At 39.0% G+C, this 12,593-nt stretch overlaps 1 protein-coding gene across 1 annotated transcript in view; it reads left to right on the forward strand.

Annotated features, from left to right (window-relative positions):
• The window catches only part of ZFAND3 (zinc finger, AN1-type domain 3), a 49,554-nt gene that overhangs the window by 21,574 nt on the left and 15,387 nt on the right, over nt 1–12,593 (forward strand). The window contains exon 3 of the mRNA XM_009880462.1: nt 6,791–6,961. Within this exon, the coding sequence (XP_009878764.1) occupies nt 6,791–6,961 (171 nt within the window). The remainder of the gene's footprint in view (nt 1–6,790; nt 6,962–12,593) is intronic.

Consider the following 12,593-nt stretch of genomic DNA (forward strand, 5'->3'; position numbering starts at 1 on the left):
ATGTACTTGTTTGAGTCAATTTGGTGTATAAGTAAAAATGTTTAGGAAATAAATTAGCACGTCCATTAACTGAAAACATGCTGACATCAGCGAGTGTAGGGGGGAGTAATGCAAGAATTTAACTATAAAACAGATGTAGTGCCAGAGTGTAAATATGAGATGAAAACTAATTAGCTTTTTCCTTAATTTAGCAATTATTAAATTTATTGATAAAAAAGGATAATAAGCATTTTCACACTTTCTCTAATTATAACTTAGGCTACTACATGCATTTTAGCTATGCAGTTCACTATTTGTCTTACAATTTTCAACTTGCATCTCATTCATCTGGGTTACTGGCACTAGATTAGTCTCTTCCGTTTCATTAGAGATGGTAGTTAATAGCCTCATTAAGGTACACTGCAGTACACTATACTTCCTTTTTGATGGATGATAGTACCAACAATACAGGTTTAGAGGAAAAGAAAAATTGTGAGAGGTAGGAAGGAATTAGTATATAATTTGGGGTTTGTTTTTCCCCCCCCATGAATCTCAGAATTACAGAATAGCTGAGGGTAGAAGGTGCCCTGGAGACTGTCTGGTCCAACCTCCTTGCTCAGAACAGGGTCACCTAGAACAGGCTGGGGGCTGTGTCTGGTCAGGTTTTGAGAACCTCTGAGGATGAAGCCTCCACAACCCCCCTGGGCAACCTGTGCAAGTGTCGGGGCTCCCCCACGGTAAAAGGGTGTTTTCTTATGTGTAAGTGGAATGTTACTAGAATTACATGGTTATGTATGGTTATGCTCCCACATTCTTCCATTTTCCTGAAATCATATGCCAGCAGTAATATATGCATTAATACTCATTCACACACCCATATATATATAAAATTTTAACTAGAGTGGTGTTAATTTTTGAAGTTTGGTGATCAGAAACACAAATTAGGTTGATGCGCATAAACCACTGGGGGCAAAGGACAAATGCCTGGTCCCTAAGGAAATAAGGTCCCCATAGTTTGTCCCGCAATAACTTCTGAATATCTTGGATTATTTTAATCGAATTTCACAAAGTTATCAAGATCTTGAGCACACTGATCTCACATGCAGGTTTTGTGAAAACGGGCAGCTCAATACTTGGAGGGGGTACAAGTGTGACACGACACAAATCAGCGTCCGTGTTTGAAGTAACCTGTAGCTGTGGCTGTCAGCCCCTCCACATCAAGCCAGGTTGCTTTCTGGGGGGTGACTGGTGGCCAGGGGACCTACCTTGCCTTGCCTGTGTTTCAGGTTGTCCGGATTCAAGTCAGCTGGAGCCCCTAAGCTGCGTTCGTTGTGTTAGCTCAGCCACAGCCCTATGCTGTTATGCAGCATTTTGCTTAAGCGTAGCACTGTAGTTGTCACTGTAAGACATGCTGTCAGTTAGCCACATACACAAGTTTTGTGATGGGCTGGAGTTTTTTAGTGTTCATTTAAAAAAAAAAAACAACAAACAAACAAAAAAAAACCCCAACACTTTAAGTCACTGTAACAGAAGTCTTTTTCTTAATCTCTATTGCGAAGGGGGAAGGTGAATTTTGCTGGCAGAGTTTGAAGCCCATCAGTAATGTTTTGCATTTGGAATGTCTTGCAGCAGCTCTTTCCATTACATATCTCAAACAGCGGCTAAAAGTTGTTGGGGTTTTTTGTTGTTGTTTGGTTGGTTGTTTTTACTCATTAGGGCTGGAAAAAACTACTGTTGAATGATTTTGGTAATTGATGAGGAGTAATAACTTCTGTAATGCAACTTCTGGGGGTTATTTATAGTCTCCAGAGTGATTTCACAGGAAGCCTCCTGAGGCAAAGAAGCAGCTGACGGGACTTGAGTTCTATAGGGACTATTCCTATGCAGTCTCCCTACTCCCCATTGTATAGGTACAATGAATTGTAGTGCAATTGCTTTAAAGCCTATGGAGGAGGGAAAAAAAAATCGGTGAATTGGTGATGCTAAGGGCGCTGCAATGATACCAGAAAACAGATCGTGTGGTTACATGTTACCAAAGGGTTTATGTAGGAATTTTTAAGACATCAGTCTGCAGTGTTTTAAGAAAAATAGAGGTGAATTCACAAAAGAAATGAGTTTTTTATGAGCACGTGTGCTTAGATTTCTGATGGAGCTCTGAGAGGCAGTCTTGATTGTGTGAGGGGATGAGTTGTTCATCTCAATGGAAGTATCAGAGTTGCAAAATAACCGTTTCCACAGCATTATACAGCAACAGGGAGGAACTGAGGTGGTCACAGTTGTCTATTTTAGCTCATAAGATGTTAATCTTGAATTTCTGTCTCTTCATTAATAGTCAACAAGCAAATGGGATTTGGAACAACTGTGTTAATTTAGGTTCATTTGAAGTAGAGGAGATGATTTTAAATGATGATTCTGGTAAATGTGATAGGAAAGATTTATAAAGAGGCAGTTTCCTCTAGATGAAATTTCTAATGCATAGTCAACATGCCGGGGAATTAAGTAATCCCTCATCTAAAAATGGAATAATGAAGGGGAAAAAAAACCCAACCCAAACCTAGAAACTGGCAACAAGTTACTGCTCAAACTTTAGTTAATCCTTGTTATGTAGTTATTGTCTGTGACCGTGCAAGTTTCTTCGTGGACAGAGGTTTTAACAGCTCAAGCTCCTTTTAAAATAGTTTCAGAGATGGCAGTAATGTTTGAGGGTTCATTAATTATTGCTCTTACTGGCGTTTGCACAGGCAGCTGAGATTGTAAATGTCAGTATGTCAGTCTGTCAGTGTGATGGGTTCTTCATGAAAAAAAAAAAAAAAAAAGAGCGCTTCAAATGCTGTCATCAAACCGGAGACTAAAAAGATGGATCTCATTCATGAAGCAAGCAGCAGCAGAGGAAGGCTCCTCTTTCTCTTACTGCTCTTGCATCTCTTCCTTCCTTTCTCCTTCCCTGTTACTTTTTCTCAGCCCATGTCTCTGCTGCGCTTAGAGCTTCCCACCTTCCCCCCAAAATGTCATGGAAGAGCCAGCATGATTGTTAGTGAAGCCATGTGCACGCAGCCTGCAAACTCCTCCAAGCCAGGAGACTAAAAGAGTAGGATTCAGCTCTGACAGTCAGAACACCATTTAGTTGGAAAACTTTGAGGGGAGAACATGAGTAATGAAGACAACAACATTGACAGTAAAGAAAAAATTTGAGTTTCTGTCCAAGACATAACAGAATTTTTAAGAACACTACTCTGCTTGTTGTTTCCAGTCAAGCCTTCAGTTTCAGTCTGGCTCAGCTAAATTACTTCGTTCTCTCATTTCAAATGGGAGTTTGATAGAGTTAGAAGAGTCTCCGTCATCAGATACAGATTAGAAGAATCCTTATTTGTTAACTCTGAATTAAAATTGCAGTGGAAGAGTGTCAGTGGCAGTTACGGTGCTGAGCAATTACTTTGTGAAATTTTGTGGATGTCTCATCGCTATTGTTTTTCTTCATTTTTACAGAAAAGTTTTATGATTTTGACATCTGCAGATAAAAGTGTTATTTTCTCTCTCTCTCTTTTTTTTCTTTTTTTTTCCCCTGTCTCAGACTGACTATTTGTTGGTTTAGGTGTAATGCTAAAATGCAAGTTGAGTGTGGAAACTGTTTCTTAGAAGCAAGCAAGAAGCAATTCCTGTTGCACAAATCATCCTCCTAAGGAAAGCCACTGTCAGTCACTGGCTGAAAGAATCTTGTTCTCTGTAGCCTTTTTTGATAGTTTAATAGTTTCCCACCGAGAATTTACTCTTAGTTGCAGCACTTTACCCTGTTTGTAGGGTGTTTTTTTCTGAAATCCAGGTAGTAAAGCTATGCATGACAATTTCCTTTTGCTATCAGATCTCCAAAGTTTAATATTGCAAGATTCCAGGTGCTGGAAGATTTATTTTGCATCCTATATTGCTTGTGTCAGTATTGTGGAAGGTGAGGTGATCTGGAAGAAATGCATGCAGGACTGAATCTAAAAGTTCTGATCTCTTATCTGTGCTTTCTCCTCACTCCTTGTACTTGCCTGTAAGAAGACATAAGCATGTGTGCTGTTGGTCCATTTTGTAATGAGTATGAGCTTGTGCTCGTGTGTTCAAGCTGTGCAGTCAGTGATCAGAGAGCTGGTACTGTCCCTGAGAGTCAGGCTAAGTTTACCTCAGTGTTAACACCATTTAATTGATAGCAAATAGATAAAAGTTTTAAAAAATTAGATATCTAAATTTTCTTTTCTATCATATTGACCCTCTCATGTTAATATTCAATTAGTCATCACCAATTAACAGGAAATGTATAATTAAATATTTTAATTATAGGACTACTAGCCTGACTTGGGGTAGCTGTTTTTCTCATTACGGCACATGGCTTCATTAACTGATCAGACACTGTTTGACTGATACACATGAATCCCTTATTTGGACTTTATAATAAGCAGACCACTATGGTTTCCATCGGCTTAATTCAGAATGCCAAATTCATTTCTGAGAAGTACCAGAATGGTTTATGTTTCCAGAAGCACAGATGCGTGGGAGGTAGCTGTTTCAAAATAGCAGTGTATCTTTCCCTGAATAAACAAATGGTGTATTTCCCCATCTTTGGCAACAAGGTGGGCTGGAACAGATTTCTACCGAACCCCGAGTCAGGCGGGCTGCAGTACCTAAGCCACATGTGGAAGGGTGCACCCTACTGCATTCAAGGCTAGGCTGCTCTTCTGGGCACTCTGAGAACAAGTGTCTGTGTGTCAGGACTGTTGCCTTGGAGTATGAGTTGGGATCTCTGCAGTCTGTTCAGGGGATCTTTCTCTTGGATCATCTTCTGCAGAGATTTAAGACAGGACTAGTTCTTCCATAACTCTATTAATTTGTTATGCACTATTTTCTTTTCCTTGCCAAGGCTCCTGCACAGCCAGGCATGCAGAGGTGGAGTATGTTACATACTGAATGTTTGTTTAGGCCTGGTAGATGCATTTTGTAAGGTCTAAGTTGTAATCTATGACATTGATCAAAAATAAGGCTGTATTGAGACACACATCAGATAAAGTTATTGCAGCTTAATAAAAACTTATCACCTGTATACTGTGCAGAAAGCAGCTCACTTTTCTATGAAACGTGAGATGCGGGGACACTTACTGAAAAAACAGACCATTTTCAGCATATCTTAAAAGCAGTATGACAGAAAAAAAGTAAACCCAAGTGAGGTAAGTTGTATATTCATAATGGCTGTAATATTGGAGTTCAACAACTGAAAAACACTATGAGACAAGCTCTGAAACATAGGTAAGAAAAGTGGGTTAGTTTATATTGCATGTGAGGAACCAGGGAAAGTTAATAGAACATACCCCGGAGGGAGAGGCTAGCAGGTATTCCTAGGCTGACTTGAGTAGCTATTTGCTCAAGGAAAGCCATGATGTTGATAAGCAGCGGATCAGATAAAATCATTGAAATAACAAGGATACGGACAGTGGTTTAGCCACAGCAGTTATCTTTTCCTGGTTAATCCAGGACAGCTAACACAAAGTCACATGTTTTCCATAAGCATAGGACACCACGCAATGGAAACTCAAAATCAAGGTAAAAACATGTTCAATAGGCTGCTGTCCTGGCAAAAAGTTATGGTTATCTTGTTATTTGTTGGATTAATGTTCTTTCAAAATGGATTTAACTGAACTAATGCTTTTGTTTCTTGATCACCATCTTGCACTAGAACGCTGACAGACTGCAGTAATGGCTTCCAGCAGTTAATCTCCTTGCAACACAAACAGTTTAATTTTTAGTGCAGTTTGGATTAAATATATTTGCAGCTTCTATTAAAAAGAAACACAGAACTGATTCTGCTATGCACAGGTTTGGGAAGGGAAAATTTCTTTTCAACTCAGCTTGCAGAGCGGCAAATCTACTGAAATCCACTGTCTCTGACATGCCACAAAAATAAGGCTTGGGCATCCCACGTTCCAGTCAGTAATGTGCATTTCATACTCTAGAGCCCTGGTCGACATACTCTCCATTGTAAAAGAAACAAAAGAAAGAAAAAAAAAAAAGGCGCTGCGCTACCTGAAGGAACACTGTCCTGAACTTTACCTTAAGGTTTTCTACACACTGTTTTCTTGTAAGCTGAAATTTACAAAGTTATTAATGCAAATAGCATTCTGACTAATTCTTTAAAAATGGCTGAGAAGTTTGAATTTATAGCATGCATGTACAGATTGGGCTTATCTTATTTGGATTTGTATTGTTGGTATATACTAATTTACATTTAAATTGTTATCCATGTGGAAAGAGAGGAAAGCACAGTATGGTGCTTTCATGTACCACCTTCAGTCAGAAGAGATACAGTTTACATGCTGTGCCTTAAAAATCTCCCTTCTGCCCAGGGAGGAAATAGGTCGAACCCACGTTCAGTTGTTTTTCATCAGCAGCCTACTTCAGTTAGTTTGTGCAGGGAGAACGAAGAAGGCACATAGGAGAAACTAAATGAGATGGCAGATGAAGCCTGGAATTGTTTAGGATGGTGTATACTCTGTAAGTATCTCTATATGACCCAGCCGTGGCTGGAAGGAAGGTAATCAGTTCATTTTCTATTCAGTACTGCCAGCAGGAGGGGTTCTTACAGGGAAGAAAGATAATTTGTCCTTTACTTGATGCTCATTTTTGATTGTTAAGAAAATGTGTATGTGCAATAGAATGGGAAGTGTCACGCTGCTTGGTGGTGACCCCAGCTGAAAGCAATATACCTTCAAGCTGCCCAAAAGGATGCCTCAGCAAGGAAGTTCTAATATTTTTCCTAAAATATTTGTTGTGAATACAACAGATTCACAGTCGGAGAGTGAGGCTTCTCCTGTGAAACGGCCACGGCTACTGGATGACAGTAATGACAGGCCTGAAGAAACCAGTCGATCCAAACAGAAGAGTAGACGCCGATGCTTCCAGTGCCAAACAAAACTGGAGCTAGTACAGCAGGAACTGGGATCGTGTCGCTGTGGTGAGTACTGTTTGTCAGTAGCGTCCGGCTTTTTAATGCAGCCGTGCTTGGATCCGTATCAGAGGTGGAAATACAGAGAACACTTGCATTTTTTCTTATCTTTCAAAGATACTTTAAACAGAAGCTCTTGCTTCCACTGGTAGCAAGAAGTTATAATTAGTTCCTGTCTAATTTCCCCTTTAAAACTTCGGCCTTGATGTACTGCCTTGTCTCAAGAGATCTCAGATGTTAATGAATTTAGCTTCAGAAGTCCCTGTAAGGCAGGAGAGAGTCATACTCACTTGACAGGAGAAGAAACACAAAGCACATCAGTAAATATGCAAAGATGACAAGGGTTTTACAGAGCTTAAAGGAACATAGATCGGCATCTGCATTCCGCATCTTATAATTACATTATTATTAGCTAAAACCAAAAAAACCTCTAACTGAAAATGTTTTCATTCTCAGAGTTACTTGCAGGGGGAGGGGAAGACTTGTTCACCATACACTTAAAATCATCCAACCTGGCTTTTCCAAAGTTGATGACACGATGACACTGTTCATCTAATCAAATTTAGGGTGATAATCTAATGCAGACAGCTAATTTGGGGTTTCCTACTACATGCAAATAATCTTTCTGAAACAATAATTAATGTGACTAGATTCCACAGGAGGTGCTCTCTGCTTCATGGAACAATTGTGTTCGTAACTGATTTCATTGTGCTCATCAGACCCAGCGATAATGCATATCAGAGTTTTATCGGCTAATTATTTTTTTTCATATAATCATGTATTGAAAGCTTACACTTGTGCTCTCTGACTGTGCTTGTATTGATACATTTGGAGAAGTTTGTTTAGTTAATTCACTGTGTCTCACCAGGGGGATAATTTCCAAAGGATTTGGAAATAGACAATAGGTGCAATTCATGTTGCACCTGTGAAATGTAGAACATTGTATAAAATGTTTTCTGGATAGAAGGCAGCAGTCCTTCTGAGCGGCAGTGGGGAGAGAAAGGATTGGCTAAGCTAGTTACAAAGACCCGGTTAATGAATTCTATATTGAATACCTAATATCAGGTGAAGAGAAGCAATAGAAAGCTGCAAAGATTCCAGGTTATCCTTTGTCTTTTTCTTCAGCATCTATCTGTCTTCAGCCTTTAGAGATTACTATTGTGTTTGCTTTTTTGGACATGAGACAGGCTTTGTTTCAGATATTGGAGCGTTGCCACAGAATTAACATACGTTATCTATGAAGCCACCAGACATGAAATCAAAAGCTGTAATGTTGAAATTCTTGTTATGGAAATCATGTGTCTGGATACTTTGAAGTATCCAGTAAGATTTTTATCAAACTGAAGAAATGTGGCACTATCAGTGACATGGTTTGGTATGGCTCTTTCTGCTCAGCATGGTAGAGACAGGAGTTTCTGCTCTTGGTCTGCTGCTGTCACATATCAAATGAGTGAGGCTGATTGCAGGTACTTCACTAAAATAGAATACTCCCTAATATTGGGAGCAAGAGAGTTTTACAAGTTTGGGGAGAATTGGAGAAAAGATGACTTAGTGATTCTCCAAAGTTGCAGCTATGTAAGAGCAATGACGTTGAAAGCAACTTTCTAAAAGTCCTTCCACTGATCAGTAATTTTTTAAAATTAAAAAATAAGACCTGCCTTTTTTCATAAGCTGGATGACAAATACATCTAGTTGGTTCCTCTCAAGTTTTCTTGAAGTAGTTCCATAATTCAATGTTGTTGCAACATAAATGTTGTTTTCTTTGTTTCCACTGGATATATATAGCTTTATGGAAATACTTCTTTTAAAGTTCATAAAATGTATTAGTAAAACATGAATATGAAACAAAAAATTCTGAGTTCCTCAGCAATAAGTGAGAAAATGGAAAATTTGCATTCCTAAATTACCTATTACATCCTATATAGTTTAAAGAATGTATAATAAACACTTATATTCCACACATTTAATGAGAGAAGTGGGAGGCGGGAGTCTATTTCCATGTTTACAACAGGGCTGAGAAGGCTGGAGATCTTTGGTTTATTTGTGCAGCTATAATGTTTCATTAATGCTGTATTCAGTACGTGTGTTACCTATAATGAAATGCTCTCACGTTATGTGGAAGTAGGCATACTGCACTACTCATTTTTAATAGTAAGCAAACAAACCCCTACCACTGAGCAACGCAGGTCATCCCACCGTCACGTCACCTAAACTGCTTTACCAGTGCTTGTCAGCATGTGGCTTTTGTCACTTGTAAAGAAGCTGCCTTAAAACCATTCTCACTACCTTTGCCCTAAAATTGGGTTGCTTTATGTCATGAATGACAAGCCAGATCAAAAACCCTGGGGGGGTGGGGGTGGTGGGAAATGGCACAGAATAAAGACATTCAAATTCTCATTCATTTAAAATGTTTTCTAAATCCATACGTGATCAGGTTATCCTTTTTTATCATAATGCAAAACATAGGTTATGAGGCATGTTTAACTGGAAGTGTTAGAAATATAATCAACTGGTGTAAAATAAGCATGTATATTCTTCAAAAGTAATGGTCAAGGTAGAACATTGTTTGACCTTGAGTTTGGACCACTGCTATTAAATTCTTGGCATCTTAATCCTTAACTGAAGCAATAGGAAAAAACGTGGAAAAAACCTTAACTGTAAACATTAAAAGAAATTTTGATAGTCAGAATCGATAAAAAGGCAGACATGATCTTTAGAAGGACAACTCTGTGTGTTTGCTTGGATGTAAGGAAAAAGCTGTGTCTTAAACACTGTTGTTAAAATCCAAATTAACTCTTTAATACTCCACAGAACAGTAATTTTATTATTTGCTGTTTCACATCTTCTTATCCTAACGTTAAAAATACTGGAAATCACCCCCTTTTTTGCTGATGTGTTATGACGACTCTTCTAGTGAGATTTTTAGTGAGACATAGTGGAAAGAAAAATCTATATGTACTGGACAATGTTTTAATATGGACTTACCTAGAGATATTAATCTAGCATAACCGGGACTTGTCCAACAGAGCGCAGCCCTTCTAAAAGGGGACAGAGTGAGTGGGCTGCTTCTTTACACCTAAGGCTTTACACCAAATTCAGAGATATTTGGGTGACTGCTGTATTGGCTCTACTGTCTCCTGTAAGACCTGTCCAGAGAGAGGTGATGCTGCTGAGCTCGTTCCCTTGACACTGCATGGAGTTTTAGACAGATTTGACAGTGCTGCAGGGCTTTGCCATGAAGAAAAACAATTCATTACTGAGAAGGGAGTTCCAGTGAGGGTTCTTCAAATTCAAACACAACATTTTTCAGCCGTAGAAAGATTATTTTTTTTTATTTTCATACACACATACACGCATACTCTCAAGATCTTTCTTCATTTTGCTTCCGCTCTGTACAAGTTATTAACTGCTGACAAGAAATGCGCATCTCTTAAATAATGCTTAAGAGCCATTGCTATATAAATTGAATGTGTTATGAATTGTGATGGGCCTTTTTGTACTGTTCTGTGCCTGGAGCAGGAAGAACAGAGGATGTCATTTTCATTAATTTCTAATGAGGTGCCAATTAAAGGCAAGGAAGGAACTCAGAAGGGAAGAGTCACAGAGCTCCCCTGAATCCTGTACCCTGGGGCTGTCAAACGAGCGTGCTGCCAAGCCTCCTCTGAAAGTTCCAGTAAATTACAAACTCATCCAGAGCACACAGAGACAAATTCGGCTTCCCTTTGATCTTCAAAAGAGCAATTTGTAAGATGAGTTCTGAGCCTTTTCACACGGCAAACTGGGAGAAGTGATAGGAATTGCTAATTGCTGATGCACTTTGCGAGCTTTAGTGAGAAAGGGAAATTTTAAAATGAATTCTCATTTTGTGCCTCTCTGACTGGATAACCTTTAAATCAACACTACTGGAACAAAACCAGCTTCCTGTGAAACGTTTCTAGATGACGGTTACACTACGCATGTTTTCCAGGCAGCAATGTTCTTTAGCTTTGGGTGGGCCTTTCAATACTTTAGTGTCTTATGATGGATAATGACTGTATTGAAATAATGTATTTATTTAATACTAGATTTAGTAGGCACTTATATCATCAAGGAATTACAGGAATCATATTCTTCAAGTTAAATTCCATTACAGCATTGCTGCTGGAAGTGTAAACAGTCCAAAATCAATTGCCTATGATCCTTGATGTGAAAATTAAGTGTCAGTTCAGTGATGTGATAAGCAGGTGGTTACCACAGACTTGCTTTAAAACTTTGGGCAGCGAATTTGTGAGTGAAAGTAGCTATATAACACAGAGTTCCGGAAATGTATTTTAGAAAACCACAGGTTGATTATTTGCAAATTATACCATAAGTTTATGTACCTTGTGTTAGTTACTTGACTAGATGTATATGGCTACTAAATAATGTTGTGTATGGTTTTTTAAAAGATACTGAGCTGTGAACTTCTAAGCCATACATAACAGGCCCTGGTAGAAAGCCGATCTTTAGCTTCCAGTAGCAGTGCCTTAGAGGGATGTTGCCGATTTGTGTGCTTCTCAGATAGGAATCTCAAGTTTTTTTGCGTTCTTTGGCCAGAGTGGATGCTTAATAGGATGGGAAGGTGCCGAAACCTTCCAGTTCGATCAAACTCTACTAAAAAAATAACCACTCAGTTGTGGTGCAATCTGATCAAACGGTTGTTAGCAGTATTTCTTGCCTGTGTGGACAGGAAAGATTTTCTTGGAGTTTTCCTGGCTTAGGTTGTGTTGTAACAAGTTATCAATTCCCAGAATGTGGGCAGACTGGAACAGTTATGTATTCAGTGGTGTTCTTGATGTAGACTTTGCAGTAACTACTAACCCCAGGCATGGGTGAAGGCACAATGTGTTGTTTTGCAACTTTTATTTGTGAGATGATGGCAAGTATTGATGTTTGTCTATTTCTTGATTTGAAGTGATGCACGGTCACGAGCAGTCTCTACAGCAGTAAGAATTTGAGTCAGGAAACGAGAATCTTAACTTTACCAGTTAGCCAGAGTGCTGCCTCGCTGCGCTGCACGTGTGGCGTGAGGGCATAGCACGTTGTTGGAGCACACCACAGACTGCTCCTTCACAAGCACATAACTTTCCTTCCTAATTAGTTAGGGACTTTATGATATAACTATATCCACGTAGATCGCTGGCCACCGCTCATTGTGATTGAGATCTAACTACAAAAGCATGTCTCTAGAGAGAAGACACAAATTTTATTTTTTGCAGTATACAATGTGCTGGGTGTCTTGGAGGTGGTGCTGAATGTGACTTTAATGCAAACTAGATAAATGCTGTGTTACATTTTTATTAGAAACTGGTAAAGTGTCTCTCAAGATGTGATCAAAGTCGGTAAGATTGTCTTGATAAAATAGTTTCTAGTTCTAACAAGTTTAATAGCAAGCTGCTTGCTACAGCTTAGCAACACAGAAAATCAACATGTCTGAATAGTTGATAACGCAATTTGTACCCAACTACTTTGTGGCTTGTTTTCTCAAAGGTTAATGCATAAAACCACTTAAGATTCTTCATTCTTTGCTTAGATTACAGGAGGGGACAGGAAGAATGGAAAATAAAGAAGCCATAATAGTACAAGAGGTACATGTTGCTTAGTACAGTTGGCTCAGATGACA

Source organism: Charadrius vociferus, unplaced genomic scaffold (assembly GCF_000708025.1).
Source record: "Charadrius vociferus isolate BGI_N301 unplaced genomic scaffold, ASM70802v2 scaffold62, whole genome shotgun sequence".
In the NCBI taxonomy this organism is placed as follows: Eukaryota; Metazoa; Chordata; class Aves; order Charadriiformes; family Charadriidae; genus Charadrius; species Charadrius vociferus.